The sequence below is a fragment of the Alnus glutinosa genome, chromosome 8 (assembly GCF_958979055.1).
Source record: "Alnus glutinosa chromosome 8, dhAlnGlut1.1, whole genome shotgun sequence".
Taxonomy (NCBI): domain Eukaryota; kingdom Viridiplantae; phylum Streptophyta; class Magnoliopsida; order Fagales; family Betulaceae; genus Alnus; species Alnus glutinosa.
Window position 1 is genome coordinate 23,938,675 of NC_084893.1, and position 22,300 is coordinate 23,960,974.

General features: G+C 36.7%; 3 protein-coding genes across 3 annotated transcripts; 1 reads left to right on the forward strand and 2 right to left on the reverse strand.

Moving 5' to 3' along the window:
• The first annotated feature begins 1,899 nt into the window (after positions 1-1,899).
• On the forward strand, positions 1,900-7,603 carry LOC133875254 (ultraviolet-B receptor UVR8). Its single transcript, XM_062313311.1, has 7 exons — positions 1,900-2,222; positions 2,438-3,109; positions 3,763-3,972; positions 5,190-5,300; positions 6,268-6,636; positions 6,779-6,886; positions 7,076-7,603. The coding sequence occupies exons 2-7, from the start codon at positions 2,771-2,773 to the stop codon at positions 7,415-7,417; spliced, it is 1,479 nt and encodes a 492-aa protein (XP_062169295.1). The 5' UTR covers positions 1,900-2,222; positions 2,438-2,770; the 3' UTR covers positions 7,418-7,603.
• Positions 7,604-8,216: 613 nt separating this feature from the next.
• Positions 8,217-8,822, reverse strand: LOC133875255 (uncharacterized). Its single transcript, XM_062313312.1, has 2 exons — positions 8,468-8,822; positions 8,217-8,392 (listed from the first exon to the last, which is right to left on the reverse strand). Exons 1-2 carry the CDS (start codon positions 8,770-8,772, stop codon positions 8,317-8,319), a joined length of 381 nt encoding a protein of 126 aa, XP_062169296.1. The 5' UTR covers positions 8,773-8,822; the 3' UTR covers positions 8,217-8,316.
• Positions 8,823-17,999: 9,177 nt separating this feature from the next.
• LOC133875240 (CBS domain-containing protein CBSX5-like) lies at positions 18,000-20,046 on the reverse strand. Its single transcript, XM_062313290.1, has 2 exons — positions 19,575-20,046; positions 18,000-19,129 (listed from the first exon to the last, which is right to left on the reverse strand). The coding sequence occupies exons 1-2, from the start codon at positions 19,937-19,939 to the stop codon at positions 18,283-18,285; spliced, it is 1,212 nt and encodes a 403-aa protein (XP_062169274.1). The 5' UTR covers positions 19,940-20,046; the 3' UTR covers positions 18,000-18,282.
• Between the last annotated feature and the right edge of the window lie 2,254 nt (positions 20,047-22,300).

The window sequence follows — 22,300 nt, forward strand, 5'->3', positions numbered from 1 at the left end:
TATAAACGCACTATTACTCTTCAAGGTATAACAAAACTCTTCTCTTTTCCGTTCAAACCTTACTCACTGTCCACGTTACTGTCGAGTGCCGCCGACCTCACCGTCTCTCCTCCGCTGAAATCTTTGGCGAAGAATGTGATTTACTATCCATCAAAGTGATTTACCATCCTTATCAGCACTCACATGGAGCGTCACAGCCTCAATATCATTCACCCAACGCAGTTAGTAGGATCGTTGACACTTGATCGCTGTAGCAGGTAGAAGTTCATGATCTCGTCATCGATCCTCGGCCTCACCAGGAAGTCGAACCGGTCCGACATTTTGGTCTATCAGGGTCTTGTCTAAGCCCAAAACCACCATTCTCTTTAGTGCAATTAGTGGTGGAGTCGATAGCGCTTGGTCCTTGTGGTGGCAGTTTAGGTTGGGGGTGACGAATCGACCAACTTGGAGAAAAACTTGACGAAGTAGCAATGGCACGCGAAGAGGAACTTGTTGATGGAGACGATCACGTTCTTCACCCTAGATTTCAGAGGAGAGGCGTGGGGTCGGTGGTGTGGGCAGTGGGGGGGTAATGGGTAAGGTCTAAATGGGAAAGAATAGAGTTTTGTGATACTTGAGGATAATAAGTGTTTTTTTTTTTTTTTTGTGTGTGTGTGTGTGTGTTTATTTGATTTGGTTTAACATGCTTATGTGTCCATTCTTCATTGGAGCTTTCTGCCAAGACCACATAGAAGTTATTATCTATATGAAAACCACGTACAAACAAAAACAAACACATATGAAAGAACATTCATTTCACGTGCAAGTAGAGTAATTCTTAAGATTAATAACAAAAACAAAACACATGCAATAAGACTAATAATTCTTAAGAGTGACCGAGAAAGAAAGAAATGTAAAAGAAGATTTGGGTGAAGGAGGAGAAATAAATGTTGTTGAGAGGTGTGTTTTCAGTGAAGAGAGACGTGTTTTGGAGAAAAAAGAAATGATTTGTGTTTTAGTGATGAGCCGCTTTGTGAATACAGACGCACCACTTGATGTATTGTTCTCCAACCTACCAACACAATTTATTCAACTTTTGACAGCTTATTTTTTACGGCCTAATGATTTTTTAGTCTACACTGAAGTGGACTTTAACAGCGTTTGACACTTTCGGGATTATACATTTTTCTATTGTTTATGGTACGTTAGGTGTTGGATTTTTTTTTTTTTTTAAATTTGAATTCAATTATAATGCGAATTCCGAGGCTAATTACTAAAAAATTAAAGATAATTTTATAGAATGGTATCGAATTATCGACTTTTTTTTAAAAAATGATACTGAGCTTCTAAACGTCTCAAATTAGAGTATCCAAATTTTTAAACGTTTTAATAAAAGATAATTCGTCAGGATTTGCTGTTAAATCTTGTAAAATCTTGAAATATCCATTTTCTTTTAGGAAATAAAAAAAAAAATTGCTAAAATTTAGGTGTTGGTAAGAATTTAGCGAAATTTATAAAACTACCCATGCTTAAATCTTTAGTACTTTTTTTTTATCAAAACAGTTGATAGTTCGATAAATTTTTACAAAGTTATTTTTTTAAAAAAATAATAATAAATTAATTCTACTCACCTCACCTCTTTTATTTTTCTCTTTCGGGTCACATCCCAATTTGGGCAACTCCTGTAACGGACGTGACATGGTATTCTTATACTCTCAACTCCGGGTCTTGGACACGTGGTCCTCAGAGAGCGCGAGTTTAGTTTCTAGAGCACCCGCGCGATCAGCTTTCGTATAATCCTCCCGTCCCGTAATACCAAACACCAATAATAGTGCCCTCTGACGCAACAGTGCCATCATTCTGCTCACGCGGCACAACCAGAGACCTCCACGTGTCAAACCACACAGAAAACAACGAAGTCGAATCCAGGAGCAGGCCAGACCATGAAATTCCACGCACGGAGATTCCTTAGAGTGGAGCTAGAGAAAAGAAAAGGTCACGGACAGGGAGCGTGAGAAAGCATGACAGCGAGGAAATGTCGCCATAAAGAGAGCTCTAAACCCTAACTTCTCTCTCTCTTAGTGGCAAACTTTGTCACCAATCTCACTCGCCCAATTACTTCTTTTTCCACTTTCTTTTTTCAGTTTCTAGAATTTTCTAATTTAGAGCTTAGTTTACCAATTTTTCGGCGAACAAGTCAGGGATCGGCACCGAAATGCTTCTCTAATTTCACTTTTTTCTCGGTAAGATGTCGTCAATTATGTGCTTTTCTTTAGCTATTTCATGGAAATTCTTTCCCCATAACCTACATTCTCCATCACCTGCAATTACCAAGTAGCTATTTTTTTTTTCTTCTGAATCAGAGCCAATTTCTGTATCTTTAGCTATTAATCTATTTTTGTTGTTGTTGTTGTTATAATTTTCTATTATTTGATTGGTTTTTGTGCTGACTTTGCAGGTAAAACTTCGCATTTATTCGAATTTACGGTAGTCCGGTGTGTGGATTTTACTCTTCTGATGATTTATTTCCGGACACTGTTTCAACCACCAGTGAATTTTTCATCTAGACCCCCATTATCCTACTCAATTTCCTATATTTTTCTTCCCTCTGATGTCTTCTTTATATGCTGCTTTAATTGCCTTAGATTTCGCCTAAAAATTTGATATTTCTTGTGCGTTCGATCGGTAAATTGCTTGCTTAGTTTGAATTAACGTTTAAAAGGGAAGTACTTGAGAAAAAATATAATTTGGGTTTCTACCTGTGGGGTTGAGAGACTGAGAATTTAGTTAAATGGGGGATCGCTTTAGGTCGGTTTCTATCGAGGACTTGCCATCCCATTTGATATTGGAGATTTTGACGGCAGGCCGGCTCAGATCAATTGATCTTGTTTGTTTAGAGTTGACTTCTAGGGCTTTTGGTGGGAGTCATGGATTGTACCCTCATAAGTTCCGGTCGTTGGTGGACTTTGCGGCGTATCAGCTGTGCACGTCCAATATGATATATGCTCGGATGAGTTGCAATGCTCAGAGAGAGTTGTTTGATCGGTGTAATGGGAACTGGAAGCGGGTTTTGAGGTTCTTGCAGTCAGTGGAGCAATCGTCTGAGATGGTCGAGACCACATCAGGCAATGTACTACTTCTTTTATACTTGCTGTTGCTTTTAAATGAATGAACTGTTGTATGCACATTATTGGGAGCTGGGCTTCATAGATAAATAACTAGTTTGATTATCCTATGGGAAGCAATAATATCTGACTATATTGGAATTTGGGTGGAGATCGCATTTGCTTACTTTTGAGTTTTTACTTGATATGGTACCTCAAACATGTGAAAAGAAGATACCATTTTTTTTTTTCCTGTTGTCTGAGGTGCTCCTCTTTTGTATACTTCTTGTTTGCATCCCTTGCTTTGTTTTTAAATGAATTTGCGTGTAAGACAAGCTCATTTGAGGGCATTTGCTCCCCCCTTCCCCTCCTCCACTTTTTGCATGTTAAATAACGGTTGTATCATTGTTAGAAATTGTTTGCTCTGGAATGAATATCATGTGCGATTACATTGACCAATCTGGAATTGCAACCCAACAACCCTTAAGCTATTGAGCATGGAATCATGAGAATATTGTTTGAGCATCTCTAATTTTTTTTTAAGAAAAAACATAATAATAATAATAATCTGCAAGATAGTTGACTGATTTTTTTAATTGTAATGTTGTCATTATGCTCCTCCTTTATTTGATGAAGACTTGTAGGCTAGGAGTAATTTATTATTAAATTTTCTAAGCAGATGCAGATTACCACTGGAAGGTATCACACATTGCTGATCAACAATTCATCAGTTTATTCTTGTGGTTCCAGCTTGTGTGGTGTTCTTGGTCATGGTCCTGAAACAACACAATGTGTAGCATTTACCCGGATTGATTTCCCAACTTTGGCTCATGTCATGCAAGTTTCAGCTTCCCAAAATCATGCTGCTTTTGTCACGGAGTCTGGAGAGGTTAGTCACTGCTCACATTTTTTCAAACCATTTTATTCTGAACAAACTACTAGATATTAGCGGGTTCAAGGTGGTTTAGTTTAGGGCACCATATCTGCCAATGAGTTCTTGCTCAAATGGCACCTCTGCACATGTAAGGATAGAATTGAGGGCAACAAAGAAGATAGGGGCGGGCTGGGGGATGGCCCCCCAAAAATCTTGAACATGGCCCCTCAAATTAATTTAATGTTGTTAAAATTATGCTTTTCTCATTTGTTCAATTAGTGTTTATAATAATTGTGTTGTTCACATTTATTTTAATTAATGGAATTTAGTCAATCTTTTTAGTCTTTTGGTATAGGAAGAAAACTCTTTCTATCAAAATATAAGGAAGATTGACTAGGATTTATAAGGATTGCCTATAGAAAAAAAAAAAAATGTTTTGGAAATGTCAAGAAAAGATATTTGTGAATATTACGTGTCTAGAAACTGTATCAAGCCTCTTGTAAATATAAATGTGTTTTTAATTCGTTTAGACCGTATGTTATTTATGACACTACTTGTGCCTATGAAACAGGAAAGTGAGATGTTAATTGTGGTATTACCATTCTCCTTTCATGTGTTGGAAGGTATGGTTTGTGAGGCTGAACAATTTGCAAAAACATAACTCTCAGAAGAGAGAGAGAGAGTGCAAAAACAGTGTGCAAGAGTTTTTGTATCTTTATGTTTCAGTTTTGGGAAGGAAAATTGTCTTCTTTTTTCTCTCTTTTCCCAGTTCTTTGGTTTGGTTTGTTGTACATAACAAATTTCTAAGGTACCTATTTCTTAACTCTTGTTTGCTTCTTTGTTCGTTGGCTTTCTATATATTAGTCTGGTTCCCCAAGGTATAAAACCTGGCTCCTCCACTGATTAAGGGTGAGGTCATCAATTTAAGAACCAGTGGGTGTGTTGTGACTTACCAGTCAAAAAGAAAAAGAAAAAAGAGCTTAGGGTACCATATCTGATTTTCTTCAAGATTATTATCCAGGGTAAGTGGCTAAAATGAAGCTTACATGTTGGTGATAAGACGTGTTTGATATTTTTCTACTTTTCTGTTGCCTAAATTCCTGAGCCTTGATATTTTAGTGACAAGTTTTCAGATATATTTTACTTTGCTCTGTGTCATTGAGATGCATACTTTGTTCGATTTTGATGAAGTGGCTGCCATAATCATGTGATGTTGGCCATTATTGATGCAGGTTTTCACATGCGGAGACAATTCGTCATTTTGTTGTGGGCATAGAGATACAAGCCGCCCCATTTTTAGGCCTAGGCTTGTTGAAGCATTGAAGGGAGTTCATTGCAAGCAGGTATTTGCATACCACCATTCTTATATTTTAAAATAAAAATTTGTGGAGAATATCGTTAATTGGATTCCAGGTTTAATGTATATAATATAGTTGATACAGATTGGCATGCTAATGTGTGTTAGCTTTCACATATCATAGCATAATTTCTTTTTCCATTTTGTTTTCCTTCAATTTTAATAGTGAACAAGGAAGTTTTTGAATTGGAGTTATTGGTTATCGTCTGGTATTATGATTGATTAGTTGTCATCCAAAGTGACGTAGCAGAAAACTAAGGTAATTAATCAAAGTGTAGTGTTTTTGATTCTGCAAGGAGAAACGTCTTCATCTTCTACAAAAAAAAGAAGATAAAAACAAGCTCACAGGCTAAAAGAAATATAGGACTCCGTAGAGTATTTGAGAGAGAAGTCTCTGAATTGATAATAATTCAATTGATTGAGTTTTACATAGCAAGCCTATTTATAGAAGAGAAATACTTGTAGAGAAAAGAAACCTATTCCTAGTAGCAATAGTAAACCTATTCTTAGTAGCAATAGATACATAATCCTAGCAGTAATAGTAAACATAATCCTAGAAGGAAAATATTATATAATAAATAAATAAAACTATTTATTTTTTTTATGACCGCACATGTCCTACATCGCATGTCCTACCTCACAAAGCGTAACTTTCCTTCTCAAGACTATTGTTGTCTTGCTTTTTATGCTCAATGATTTTCTGCTGCACTTAACAGATATATGTTGTGGTTCAGAGGTGAAATATATGCATGGAGTCCGGACATGAACCATCAGTGAAATTTATAATTTATTAATGAGTTTATGCTGGCTGGTTCTGACACTCTAAGCCATGTCTAAATGTGTTTTCTTCCAATGATATATTTGTCTTTCTCATTCTGAAGTGTTAAATAAGAAGGGTTCATTATGAATCTTGCCATAAGTAGTTAATTTTAAGGAGTTGGAACTTGTTTCAGGTTGCTGCGGGGCTTAATTTTACAGTGTTCCTCACAAGACAAGGCCGGGTTTATACGTGTGGGGCCAACACACATGGCCAGCTTGGTCATGGTGACACCTTAGACAGACCAACTCCCAAAATCATTGAAGTACTTGAGGGAGTTGGAACTGTAGTTCAGATTGCTGCAGGTCCAAGTTATGTCTTAGCTGTTACTGACAATGGAACAGCCTACTCTTTTGGATCGGGTTCTAATTTTTGTCTTGGCCATGGAGAGCAGCATGATGAGTTCCAGCCACGTGTAATCCAGACATTTCGGAGAAAGGGTATTCACGTGGTCCATGTCTCTGCTGGTGACGAGCATGCTGTGGCACTAGATTCCAATGGACTTGTTAGTCTCCGTGCTCAAGATATTATTATTCTTAATATGGGCTAAGAGCTTTCCTTTTCTTATTGATTGAAATTGATTATGCATGATTTTGATTAATCTTTCAGTTCTTGGAAGATCTAACTTTCTGCTATGGTGATTGCAGGTATATACTTGGGGCAAAGGCTACTGTGGTGCATTAGGACATGGAGATGAGGTTGATAAGACTACTCCAGAACTATTGGACAGCCTTAAGAGCCATCTTGCTGTGCAGGTTGTTTCGTCCATATACTTTATCATTTATGATTAAATTTGTCATTACATATCAAGTAAACTGCTGTTGTCTGGCATCTCTTTTGTCAAGCTAGAACCATTTTTGTCCAACTCCTCCTGCTTTACTCCTTTCTTGTGACTGAACTGCTGATTGCCATCCATGACAATGCTTGATGCCTATATGATGTAGGTCTGTGCCAGAAAGAGGAAAACCTATGTTCTGGTTGATGATGGTTCAGTTTATGGCTTTGGGTGGATGGGGTTTGGTAGCCTCGGGTTCCCAGACCGGGGAGTATCCGAAAAAGTAATGAGGCCTCAAATCCTTGAATGCTTAAGAGCTCACCATGTTTCTCAAATTAGCACTGGGTTGTACCACACTGTTGTAGTCACTAACCGTGGACAACTCTTTGGGTTTGGAGACAATGAAAGAGCACAACTTGGGCATGACACATTGAGAGGATGCCTCGAGCCCACCGAAATTTTTATCCCAGAAATGGCAGATGACACACAAGTTGTTTTAGAAAGCGGATGACGCTCAGGGAGCTCCCATCGGCGGCTTTCTGCTGGTTTGTTGTTTTAGTTTTGTATCATAAGTGAGCACCATAAGATTTTCTTTCCCCGTCATTCCTGTAGATTTGCATAAAATTGTAATTGTGAATGTTTGATAAATTCTTATCATTATTATTATTATTATTATTATTTTAAAAGATGAACTTAATTGTAGCATGTGATACTTTTCTAAATTATCAAGTTCTGGATAGTCTTCACTCTTCATCTATTAAACATTCACCATCTCTGCATGTCAAATGCCTCGTAGTTCTATTGAATCCATAATTTTTTTGGCACATTTTTCTTTGAAATAATAAAAACAAGAAGAGAGCGATAGTGTTCATGTCATGAAAAGTAGGCCCTGTTGCATGTGAGTGGCAGAGGGTGTCAGCATCAATTTTAATTCCTTGTTTTATAAATTCGTCAGATTTTCGGGGTTTGGGGATGTCAGATCGTGACTTACGAATTTTCGATCTCAACTGCTGGTGTGAATCAAAAAGAAAAAGGAGCCTTTGTCGAGTTCAGTCTGGTTCAATGTAGTGCTCACTGAGAGAGAAGTTAGCCGAGCGGTATTCAGTTGTAACAGTTAGTTTCAGTTGTAACAGTTAGTTTCAGTTGTAAGTGTCAAGCTTTATAAACAGAGTTAGATTCTGAATTCAGCATGAAAATCTTGGATCATTTGTTTTCTTTTGTTTCTTTCTTTGGAGCTTAGGTTGAGCTCGAGTCAACCTACCTTACTTGCAATAATATACACAGTTCTTTCTTCATTCATTCTTTCTTTATTCATTACATTTCTGGTCGTTCTTTGGAAAAGTTGCCTAAGAAATATCAAGGGTATTACATTCAAGCTCATCAGAGGAAATCAACCGGAGCAAGCAGAATTCAGAGGAAATCAACACTCTTAGCCACCTCTGCTTCCGCATTCGCTTCTTCTTCGGCCTCAGGATTTGATTCTTCTCTGACAACAAAGCGTAAACTTCATTCAAAGCGTTTTCGAATAAACAAAAAATTGAGAATACGAGAGAGAGAGAACCTGAGGAAGAACTTTGGAGCCCATGAATTGGAGGAATGAGAAAAATGGCAGAGAATTATCGATCGAGTTGAGGTCATGGGGATTCTAGTCTCACGCTTTGTGGGTTTGGGTCTCAGGAGAGGACGACAACAACGCCTTATTGTTCGAGTTTGGTCAGGTTCGAGTTCTGTATGTCCGAAGGTTGCAGCATTTTTAGGGGGTTTGGTTTGAGTTCTCTCTCTGCTCGAGGCAGAGGAAGAAGAACCCACTCTGGATCTGTCCTCTCTCATCACAACCCTCCAGCAAGAACTCTTATCCGAGTCCATCTTCAACGAAGAAGAAGAAGAAGTAGAAAAAACGAAGAAGAAGAAGCAGGACGGCAATGGACAACGAAGAAGAAGAAGAATGGACGAAGAAAAAAAAAGAAAGGAGCGTGAAAAGATGCGAGAGGAGAGAGTTAGTTTTTTTTTTTTTTTTTTTTTTTTTTTTTTTTTTTTTTTTTATGATTATAAGAGCATTCCTAGCAGCTTCCCTAAGAGCACTCACAGTAGATTTTCAACCATTTTTCTTATATTTAAGGAACAAAACTATTTTTTGTTTCCCTCTAAAAAAAATACCCCACGATTCCCTTAATTTTTTTCTATATCAATTAAATACTATTTTTTACTTTTATTTTATTATTCTTTCTCTTTCCTACTTTTATTTTTTTATTATTGTTATTTTAAAAAAAAAAAAAAAAAAATTCCTCGTCTTCTCCGTCCCCTCTCTCTCTCTCAAAACTAACCTTCTCCGTTCTTCCAGTTACCTTTCTTTACTCTCATCAGAAACCAAGAGAGAGATATACTGAGAGAGAGAGATCGAGGGAGAGAATGAAATAGAGACGGAAAGCCAGAGCTTGAGAGAGAGAATCGAAGATGCAGAAGGGTTGATCCACGAAGACTCGAAGACCCGATAAGTTGAAAGGGGAGAGCAAAGGCACCGAATCTCCAGTGGATCTCCGTTGGGTGTTGTTGGTGACACAAGGACCGAATTTCCCGTGGATTGACGGAGGAGACGCGATTTCCAGTTGAGTAGAGCCGATTTTCCGACAAGGATTGCCGAACTACATGGTGTGGTTCCACAAGACTACAAGATCTGGTAGTTCTCCTTCAATGAATCTGTATTCTGATTACTTTGTTTGGAAGACATGGATTTGAGATTTTTTTTTTTTCTTTCTTTCCAATTGTTCTCACAGTTGAATTTTGTGGATTTTGTGTGTGTGATTAAGGTGGTTATTTGTTTGTTTGGTGAGAAAGTGAAGGAAAATCAGTAACAAGCTTCTTAGTCATCTGGCAATGGTGTTGGAAAATCGTTTCCAGCGAACTCATCTTTCGGACGTAGGAAGGGGGAAGGAGAGAGGAGAGAGCCGTTTTTTTTTTTTTTTTTTTTTAATTAAAATAATGGGTTGGGAAGCAGCAATGCTTCCCAACCAGAAAATGCAAATTTAGGGTATTTGCTGTGGGTTAGTTTTTGGTGTTTTTTATGATATTTTTCCTAAATATAGGGAAGGGAACCAATATACATAGACTGACGAGAGTGCTCTAATGGGGGTCTGTTCCCTAAATTTTAGGAAAAATTTCAAAAAAAGTCACAAAAACCCCTCCACAGTAGCTTCCCTAAAATTTTCTATTCCCTAATAAATGAACAGTGCTTCCCAATGCATTGTTCATTTCCCAACGCATTTTTTTATTCACAAAATTCCTTCTCTCTCTTCCTTCAACGTCTCTCCCATCTCCCTTCTCGTTCTCAACTCTGAATATCAAGCTCCAAAATTCTACCTCTCTCTCTCTCTCTCTCTCTCTCTCTCTCTGTGTTCCTCCACCACGACGACCCATGCCCTCCAGAACCGCCGACGAGGAGGGATGGTTGGGTGGGGCCAGCGGAGGGGGTTGAATCGACTGAGGGAGACGACGATGGGTCTGCATCTTGCGGTTCTGGAGGGAGCTTGACCTCCATGGGCCATGGCCTCGCCCAGCGTCCTCCCTGGACGGAGCACGCCGATTGCTTCGCCTTCTTTAAGCCTGAATCATTTTTTGAGGCCACCCTCCGCACTAGATTCCTGCATGAACTGGACAAAGCTTGCAATATAGGATCAACCATCAAAGCGATTCCAAAGAAAGAATCTATTAAGCAAATAATCAAATGGGTAATCTTCAAAACGGCCAAACTCCACTCTCCAACTGAACTTTGCAAGATTGCTTTCCAATTGGAATATCAAGAGAAGGAATCAGAAGGAATTTGGGGAAATCAGATGGAAAATAAGAAAATTTTTGAGGAAAAATAAAAACCTAGTACCCAGAAGAAACCAAAATCCAAAAAAAAATTGCGAGTTTGATACTTATTCTATTGCTATGCTTTTCGATTTTCTTGTGTTTGTTTGTACATGAATTGGTTAATAAACTGAGCACGGTAGGGATGAGGGGCTTGCTTGACAAAGACAACGAGAGAGAGAATTAAGAAGGAAAAGAAAAAGTAAAAGTAAGTAAAAAAACAATATTTTAATGTTATAGAGAAAAGTAATGGGAAGCTGTTGTGAGATATTTTTTTAGAGGGAAGCAAAAAGTAGTTTTGTTCTCTATATTTAAGAAAAATGGTTGGGAAGCTGTTAGGAATGCTCTAAGAGCACTCCCATCAGACTCCCTAAAATAGTTCCTTTCCCTATGTTTAGGGAAAATATCATAAAAAACACCAAAAACTAACCTCTAGCAGATACCCTAAATTTGGGTTTTTTGGTTGGGAAGCATTGTTACTTCCCAACCCATTATTCTAATAAAAAAAGAAAACGGCTCTCTCCTCTCTCCTAGCACCATAGCACAGCCAGTTGCTCCAATGGCGTCATCTCCGGATAACGAACCATCTCCAACCCAAACCCTAAACCCTTAACCTTCCACTCCTCTCCAAATGGACAGCGACGATTCCACCACCCAACAAGAACTGTCCATTCCCGAACCAACATTGGCGGATCACGCCGTTTCATGCGGCGAAAAGCGACCGGATAATGAACCATCTCGAACTCAAACTCTAAACTTTCGACCTTCCACTCCTCTCCAAATGGACGGCGACGATTCCACCACCCAACCCCTTCGCCCACCCCAACAAGAACCGTCCAATCCCCAACCAACATCGGAGGATGACGCCGTTTCATGCGGCGAAAAGTGAAAGCGAGAGGACTCGTACCTCCACCCACTGTGGAAGATCAGCCTTTATTCCTAAAATGGATCGTGTCATACGCTTGGAGGTGAGAGGAGTGGTGGAATTTGGGAAGAGGATTGAGGAGGCCGTGGAGGGTGAGGGAGGCGGAGGCGAGAGAGGAGGGATTTGAGGAAGTTTCTAGAGAAGACAAGAGAGGGGAAGAGAGGAAAAAAAATAAAAATAAAAAAAAATAAAGAAATAAAATAAGAAAGAGAAAAAATAATAAAATAAGATAAAGAAAGAGTATTTAATTGATATAAGAAAAATTTAAGGAATCTACTGTGGGGTGTTTTTTTATAGGGAAACAAAAAGTAGTTTTGTTCCCTAAATATAGGGAAAATGGTTCGGAAACTGATGGGAGTACTCTAATAATGCCTTGCGAATGCTAGTGCTTCAACATTCCTAACTAACAGAAAAATATAGGGAAGCTAATGTAGATGGCTTTTTGTGACTTTTTAAAGATTTTTCCTAAAATTTAAGGAACAGAATCCTTCAAAGGAAGTTACTGTGAATGCTCTTATAAGATGAAGAAATTTGAGATGATTGAAGAAATAACCTCAAAAGTGACTAGTCTCGCTTCGTATCATTGGGAAATGACAAGAAATTACCATTAGGTCTACAGCTGACAATTTTTTACAACTTGCAAATTCGAGACGAATTCAACTTAAAATTAGTAAGTTATGATTGAAAATTTTAATCCGTTTAATTAAATGGGTAGAGTTAGGTTAACCTATATAATCATATGCTCATGTCTCGATACGAATTGAACTCGACATGCAACATAAAAGGTAGAAATTTTTTATACGATCTACGAATTCGAAACGAATCCAAACACGAATTACCACTCTTAATCATGTCTCAAAAAAATATGATTATTTGCAATTGGCCTTTCAATTTTGTTTGAAGCTGATTATTCATCATCTAACATTTAGGTGGGTGTTGGAATTTCAAACTCCAACTTTTATGGAAAAAAAAATTATTTTGGTTCAATTTTTGATTGAACTACCCCCTACTGTCCTGCAAGATTGAAGTATATTTACTTACATTTAATATCTTTTATGATTAAATAGAAAAAAAAAATAATAATATCTTTTATGATGAAGACGTGATGATAAGTTGTCTCAATGTCTTTGGCGAGGGGATCGTGGGAGCAGGAAAGATGAACAATAAATCTAATAATTAAATATGAGCCTGTGCGTGCGTGCGCGCGTGCGCACGTGTTACTCCTAATGAGGAATGGCATCGGAATTTGGCTCCTTCCGCCGAATTGCTGGGAATCCATCTCATCCCCTCCCGCCGACACCCATTCTGATTCTCATCCAAAAAGACGTATATATATATATATATAATATTCTTATAAAAATATAATTGTTTGAGAGAGCGGCCTCTTTTTTTTTTTTTTTTTTAATTATTATTATTTGTTTGTATTTTTTTTATTTTTTTTTGGGTAATTTTTTCAAGTGTATGGTATTTTATGAATTGATCTGTTGGAGATTGTGGTCTTTCACGTCTAAAATTGCACGTGAAAAGCAGAATGGAAATTTGAGCGGATGGGCCTATAAATGCTAGAACTTCTTCTAGCGTCCTTCCAGATGAAATGGATTTAATAAAAATAAAAAATTATCTCAAAAGGTGACTTACAAAATCTAATTTTTTAAAGAAAAAAATTAAATTTACATCATTCAGAATGACACTATAAAGAACTCTAACATTTATCTCTATTATATTAAAGTATATATGGATAAAACTTCATTGAATTAATTAAGAAAATTAGAAACTTATATAGCGGATTTACTTGTCTATATAAATGAAGCATTTATGAGCTATATATATATATATAACCTTTTTCTTTTAGGCTTTTGGGATTTTAATTACACATATTGCCGTTCATTTTTCTTAGTGGGTGTATGAAATATTGGTTAAATTAGTCTCGCAAATCCCTCCATTTGTATATATAATATTCTTTAACGTTTTTGGCAACAGCTCCACCCCATATTAATCGATACGTTAAATTTCGTCAACAGAAGAAAAACAAAATTAATAATGCAATTATGCTGCAGTTAACGCAAGCGCGTGTTGGGACTCGTTGTGACGGCAATTCCACGTTTCTCAAATTAAGTACAAAAAAAATAAATTAAAAATAATTAAAATTAAAAAAATAATAATAAATAAATAAATAAAAATTGTTAGCATCATCATGCTCGCATGCTTTATATATTAATTGGCAAGAAAAATGTGTTAAAAATTTGCAAATTGGTTGATTAGGTTTACGAGTTGGTCAGGTGGACCGTGCTGCATGTCAAGATCGAAGAGACGCAACCCTTGCACGATTAAGGATAAATTAATTAGGATTAGTAAAGTGGAAAGGGAATTTATTACTTAATTAAGATCATTAGAAGCATAGTTTTGAATAACTACCAACAAAGGCCATTTTAATTGCCATTAAATTCAATGGGGATTGAAACATTAGCTCATGTCAGTTTGATTTTCTTCTAGTGCATGCCAAGAATTAAAATCTAAATAAGAAAATTCAATGGTATTAATTTAGACAAACAACTGCATTCACTACTTTAAATATATATTTTGCTTATTTATTGGACGCACAAAGGAGGCAATTCATTTACTCTTTTTGAGGTTCTAACTTCTTTTTTTTTTTTTTTTAAAAAAAAGAATTACTCAAAACAAAGGTACATAACAAATAAACTTATTCTAATATTATATTAAATTATGTTGTTGGTTTAAAAGTACGGTTGATTGTTCATGTTTGCGTGTTAGGTTCGAATCGTGTCAAAGCGTGTGTATAAGACTATATAGGTCAACCTTAATCCGACCCATTTAATTAAATGGGTCAAGCCTCGCAATCCTAATCTTTTAATTTTGTATTGGATTTATGTATGGTTTGAAGCTCAGGTCAAAAACCGTTTGCATTATATCGCGTGTCGAGTTTGAGTCATGTCGAAATATGGGTATAAGACTATATAAGTCAATCATAATCGGACCCATTTAATTAAATAAGTCAGATCTTTAATCTTAACCCTTTAATTTTATGCTAGATTTTGTTAGAATAGATTCTGGTACGATGTGAATAGCAAGTTATTCGATGTTCTTCACGTTCCCAAAAAATACTGCAAACTAAAATCAAGAAACCCTTATAGGGATCTCGCTCTGATGCCTAAGTCAGTCCCTGAGATTAAAATATGTTTTATGCATAAAATATTCAGTCTGTAGTTTATACATGGGGTATAATCATATTTTTAAGGAAAGAGGTGGATTCAAACATGAATTAAGTTTTGTACTCCAACTTAAACTAAGAGTTCCTAAAGTTTGATTTGGTATGAGAGTCCTATCCAAAACAAACTGGGAGTAGGACCATTGACCAGATTCTTCAATGAGTCCTCGGATTGTGACTCCTACCCTCAATTCGACTTCAAGTAGAGTTTTGATCCCGATTTTGAGTGGAATTCATTCCTAACAGATTTGTTCGTGTAAAAAATTACTAAGAGATATGATACGTTTACAACTTCTATACAACTCTTGTACAACGACAACAACTTTTTTTAAAATTAACCATTGAATAAGTATGACCCATTGTCACCCACATGTAGAAAAATAAATCTTATGGTTAGTTTGACACAAGGGTGGAGGCATTACCTCCTTAAAGCGAAAATGCTTCTCTCACACCAAAACGATCTCACACACTCTTAGCGGAGTAACACTAGCTCCAAAAGTCGGAAATACACAATAAACAGAGGGGCAAGGGTATTTATTGGGGAAAAGTAGTAGGGGATAAGGATAAATTGATCTATCAATTAGAAAACATTCGTCAAGCGAGGCTCGAATGTTTGTGCACTTGTATTATTTAGGTTAAGACGAACATTCTTTGTACGATTTCGATCGTTTAATGTATGATCTGACACACATGCCGAAAGTGTGGGACGTACCTTCTGATACACAATACAACACGTCATCGAACATTCTCGGTAGGAACTTCGAACATTTTCAATTCAAAACGAAAGTTCAGTCAACGCAAAAGTCAAAAAGTCATGATTTCTAATTAAGACCTAATTAACCCTATTAATAATCTATGGCACTACAAAAGCAATTGATTTGTATTAGTAACAATTGAGCGGTGCCAAGGTGTAGTGCACTTTTTTGGGGTTAGGCACTAAGATAGGGGGCTTGTTTGGCAAAGAACAGAACAGAACAGAGTAGTTGGTTGTTAGTTTTAGAATTAGTAAAAAGTGATGATGTGATATAAAATAAAAAGAATTTGTATAAAAAAAGTGAAAAAGTTTTGTATTGTAGTGAATTTTTTTATTTGAATAGTAATAAAAAATTATTGATGTAATATAAAAAGTGAAAAAGTGGAAATGTTTTGATGTTGATTGTTATTGGAAAATGAAAAATGAAAAAAATAAAATAAAATAAATGTGAATAGTGACAGACACTATTATGTATTGTCCCTGAGTTTAACAAACAAATCCAGGGTTTTTATAAGGGACATTTCTAATTAAGGAAATTATGTGAAAAAGTTGAAGGGTTTTGTGTAAGGACTTCAAGAGGATTTTCAATGGATTGAATACAATAATAGGACAAACGCAACGATTAGAGCCGAAAGGGGAGTTTAAGTGACCGAGGTAAACAAGCTATCACTGTGCTAATAATTTTATAAATATTGAACCGGCTCATTTTATGTACAATGTTATGTAAGGTTTTCAAAGAAAAGCCTGGGTTATCTTCTAAGCATCTTGAAATGTACGAAATGTGTAGCATGGTTTACTTTTATAAACGTTGTCTCAAATCACAAACGAAATATTTTAACGATTGCTTTTTATACATATATGAATGCTTATATATAGTTATATGCAAAATGTTATGAAAAATAGATGAAATATGAAATAAAGTAATGAATGTTGACACTAGTATCATGTAATTTAATATATATGGAGGATATTTAACACACTATTAGTTGGGATATGTTGTTATCAGCCGTTTGCCGTAAGAAAAAAGGGCTAGGCTGATAGGGTTCCACAAATAGGGGATGTATGGACCAATCATTGTTGAAAGGTGATGTGTAGAACAAGCACAACCTTGCTTTGGGCGTGATGCAGAGCTTGTGATATTTGTATGGATACTCTATGTAAGAAATGGTGATACTTACAAAGGTTCTAAAAAGTTAATTTTGGAAAAGAACATTGCATTACATATACTTTTATCTGCATAATGAAATGTTCATAGTCACACACTAGTACTAGCTTACTTATTTACTAAGTCATGGACTTACGATTTACCTTCTTCACCTGTAAAACATCTTCGTTTTACATATGAGCCAATTAGGTTTTAGGTAAAAAGAACCTCAGGGCAGATGTGGTGGTTTGGCATAATGATATTGATCTAAATATTCTTTGAGGACTCATTATAGAATTTTGCATACTGCTCATAGTAATTAGTACTTTTGGGCGACGTTGCAAAATTAGTATTTTGAGATGCGATAGTGTATTAAGGTTTAGTAAGGATCTTATTTATAGCAATGATGTGTACAATGTAATTATTTTTAAAGTTAATGTGATGGTTCTTAGTAAATTTTCTGGTCGTAATGGTTAATGTTAGTAGAATAGAAGAAAAGTCATGTATTTCTACTACTTAGTTCTCTCTTATTGAGAAGTAGAAGCATCACTTGGGGCTTATTTACTTGATAAATAGGTTCGAAGAGATATATCGAGTTAATTAAATTAAGAAGCATTACAAAAATAACTGCGTAAATTTATGACTCAACAAGTAAATCACAAACGAAACTTAGCTCGTGTAGTAAGCCTGGTCTAATTGAGAATAACCAATAAGAATGTCGCTCTAGAAATAACATGATTTTTGAATAAATTGGTAAGTGTTATCTACGTTATTATGTCATTAGAGAAAAAAGAAATAATGCATTTTGTAAAGCAATTAGGTCAACATTCAGGTACGACCCGCATAATAACTTAATGCGAAAAATCATACACATTGAAGTGTGCAAAATATTATAGTCATAATCAAATATGGTATATAGCCATTCCAACATGGCCATGGCCATGGAATTCGAGGTTAATGCATGATAGATAAAGTGGGATGCGGTCCAGTCATGAGTCATGACATGAGCTGTCATCATGAAGAGTTGGACGACTCCTATAAAAGGAGCCCCTTGAAACCCTTTTGAGGCAGGAGACTTGCTACACAGGGACATCAAAGCCAACTTTTTAATCCATACAGTTGATCCAGAATTCTTTTTGATTTATTTATTGACCTTTTTAACCCCATTCTCGATCTGAGAGACATCAGACATTATATGTAATATATAATAATAATTAAATTAAAACCTTCAAATAAATGGAAACAATTAACAAGGAGCCAAAAAGATCAAATCTGCCGGTGCCTGATTTTCTGCTCTTTCATGACAACAAACACTACAAAAAAAAAAAAAAATGGAGAAAAATACACGATACGAAGGATCATACCCAACTTCACTTCCCATTAAATTAAAAACCCAAAAAAGTTTACCTATTCACAGCATTTTTTTTTTTTTTTTTTCTTGGCCCCCCATGATGATTAATTAACGAAAACCTTGCTTCCTATCCCATGGTGTCCAAATGTTCCCGGAAAACCTTCAACATGTCAGAAAAGGTGACGATTCCAACCAAGCTACAGTCATCCTCAATGACCCAAACGTAATTCACGCGGTGAGCAATTGCCTGGATCATCACCGCCACCAAGGAGCTTTTGGGGTGGCAGACTATGGCCTCTGCCCTTCTTACCATCCTCGCCGAGTAACTCATTGACCTGCCATACCGCCCTGACCGTGGAGGAGATAACATGGACTCCTCGTCCGACGAAAAAGGCGACGACAATGAAGTTCCCGAATCAGACAGAATGGTGAACTCTTCCAACATGCCTTCTAAGTTCTTTTCCTTCAACCTGGCCTTCACGACCCTGACAAGGTCCTCCGGGGGTCCTCCGCAGTCCACGTAGGCCATGAGGTCGCCGCAGGACAGGGTGGCGATGGCTGCTGCCACCGTCTCGTCGCAGCAGGCGAGGGTGAAGGGTGAGATCTCGCCGATCAGGCATCCGTCGCTGTCGACCACTGCCACGGAAGTTTGCTCTGCGAGGGAGCGCGATATAGCTTTAACAGCCGAAGAGGCAGGGGAGTGATACTCGATGGCCAAGATGTCGTTGGTGATAATGCCGAGACTGTCGATGGATAGCGCCGGGATTGGGGAGAACAGGCCGATGGAGCTGAGGAGGAACCGGATCACGTCCTCTTGAGTTAGCCAGCAGAATTCATGGCCGTTGTGGATGGTAGGGCCGGTGGTTGAGGGCTTTTGGAGCTGTTTTCTTCTTGAATAGCTGCTTGGTTTTGTTTGTATTGGTACCACAAGGTTCTGGGCTCCTTGAAGGATGAGATCAATGGCTTCTAGTAAGCTGAAACACACACACAAAAAAAAAAAGAGATTCACGTTATGCAATTAAACTTATTGAAACAGAGGAGGCTTGGTTTAATTGGGTAAAGTTGCTTTCGTCTTTCTGCTAATTCAGATTAAAACTAGAAATGCTACAAGGAAATCAAAACATTCAGGAAGCTAAAGAAACCAACTGGAATTTCAAGAGGAAAAGTTAATTTCGAACAGGAATTGTCAAGAATTGAATGAAATGGCAGGGATAAGCTGCGATGATGAAAATTACAGAGTGTAAACAAATATAACGCTCGACTTTCAACAGACCATTTAAAATCATGAAAAACTCCTATGGAGATATTAAAACCGAAATTGAAGGAAAACCCAAATGAGATTTTTGACACCCTGCATTGGAAAAGCTAATCCAATGTGAGAACAGAGACAGAGACAAAATTATGAGTCTATATCAGTACCTCAAAGATGGTTCCACATGAATCACGAGTCCTGGAATCTTTGGCAAGACCGAAGAGACAGGTGCCTTGAGAGCAGCAGACGGAGACAACAGGTTCTCATCCTTGCAAAGATAGCATATCACGTCCACCATGCACAGCTTGCCAACGCAACGGCACTCGTCGCCAACGCTGCCGGCGCCGTGGTCGTCACCAAATCCAGCCTTGGCGGAGTGGTGGACACAGTCCCATACGCTGATGAAGTTTTCGTCGGAGTTTTTCAAGGCGGCCAAGGCGTCAGCGACGGTGGCGGAGACGGTCAAGGACCTCAGGGCTGGCTTGCCGAGACAGAGGTCGGATACCACATGCGCCAACAAGCTCACTGCCATGCAAAAGCTAGTGATATTAATTGAAAACAACGAAAAAATCTTAGCGAAGAAGATGCGTTGCGGTGGTGCTTAGAGGCGTTTGTGGTGGTGGTGGTGGTGGTGGTTTTGGTAAGGAATGAGGCGGTATTTATAAGAGAGAAGGCAACAGAGAAAGTTCAGACACTTGTCTATAAAACGTGGGTACGTCATTAAAGTACCAAAGTAGTGTGGGGCCCTTTTTCTTTTATTTTTATTTTTATTATTATTTATTATTTTTGTCTATTTTCTATTTGATGTTTATCTTACACTACAGGCTTACAGCTAGAAAAGGCCATTGACAGAGGATTTAATATGACGTTTTTTCTGGTCAGAAGCTAAAGCAAACTCATTTTACTGGAATAGGGGGTTCATATTTTTAAATACAGATCAGATAGTACGATATCATTTTTTAGCTTAGTGCTAAGTGTCAAATCCTAAATTTTACCCACCCATGAGGGAGAAGATCCCCTGCCGATGGGTGGGATCCCCTCCCCAACTACCTTTTCTTTTTTTTATTTTTTTTTCTTTTTTTTTTTTTTTTTTAATTTTAAATTTTAAATTTTAAATTTTAAATTTTAAATTTTACTTTTAAAATAATGCTGACATGGTATATGAAATATTTGGCATAAAATATAGTTTTCGAGATGTGTTATTCTTATATCGCATTATTTTATATTAATCTTACACCAAGATACACGGGGTGTAGAACTCATGTATATAAGACTTACATGCATGAGTCTCACACCCTATATGTCTTTATGTAAGATTGTTGTAGAGTAATGTAATGTAAAACAATTATTATTTTTTTTTTTTTAAAGAGTATGATTCCCTGCTACATATGATAATTATGTTTTTAATTGTGTGAAAAGCTAGCAGGGAATCATATCTCATTTGGCATTGTGTTTTTAATAAGCGTTGATATGGCATGTCATTAAATTTTTGAACCGAATATTGGAGGAGGGATTAAAAAGTTACTGGAACAACTGCACAACTTCTGATTATTTTGAAAATTCATTTGATAAAAGTCCAAAATCTCGTTACCAAAAGAGGGATTTAACCCAAAAAAATATAGCAACACAGAAAAAATAAATAAATATATATATATATATATATATAGAGAGAGAGAGAGAGAGAGAGAGAGGAAAATGTACACTTACATGCTCGAACTAAGACTCTATTTGTAAATTTGTAACGAACTCCTCCTCCCCCACCAAAAAAAAACTACACTAAATATTTCGTCAATATCTCTCAAACTACAAAAAAATTACAATGCACATAATTTGTACAAAAAATAACAAAAATACCCTTTATCAAAATTTAGAAAAAAAAAAAAAAATTAGTGACCCACGGCCACCGTTAGGGGTGCGCAAAATATCCGATTGCTATCTAGTAACCACTACGAACGGCCTACTAACGTACTTTCGACAGTCAGTATAAAAAAAGTGTTTTAGCGTCGGTTAGATTCGGTAGCCTGTAGAAATTTTATTTCATTAGTTAATCGAACCGAACCAAGTTCTAATTACTTGTTTAGTCCAAAAGCATGTCCAATAAACATTTGTTTAGTCCAAAAAACAATTGTTTACGCCAAAAAGACCCATTTTGGTTCATAAAAATATGTTTGGTCCAATATAAAAGCTAATGATTAACCGGCTTTTTGGGTTCGGTAGGAAAAAAATACCCTACCATCACCGATTTAACTAATACCCTGCCCTATTCATCGTGTTTTTTTTTTTGTTTGCTTTTTTGAATTTATAAAGATATTTGTCTTTTCAAAAAAAAATTATGGCCATTTTTACATTTTTTCCGGGACAAGGGATACATTGAAATTTTTTGATAATTTTGGGAGAAACATTGAAGCAATTGATAGTTCAAGAAACATTACAAATTGGATATTAGTTTGAGTTAGATATATGTATTTTTCATTAAAACATATAAATGGGTGGCCCAACTACCCTTCAATCATAAGGGTTGGTTCAGTCACTTCTTGACAAGTTTCGAGTGTTTCGACCACTCACTATTCTCTTTTGGTGATGGTTGAACGGCCTTTTACCACCCCTCTATTTTTTAAGTTGTGGTTTTTTTTTTTTTTTTTGAACAAATAACATGTGCTATCATATATTATTTAAGAAAGCCCCAGAGCAAGGATGAAAACCAGAAGTACAAGACTTATACACCCTAAGCTAGATAAATCTGACTTGAACAACAACCAAAGCAATACATAACCATTACAGGGACAACACTGAGCCACTCTTTACATTTAAGCATAATCAACAAATAAAAGAGGGTAAATCTAGCACGTAAGCCAACAAATAGTTCAGTAACATTTAAGCATCATAGAGGCCA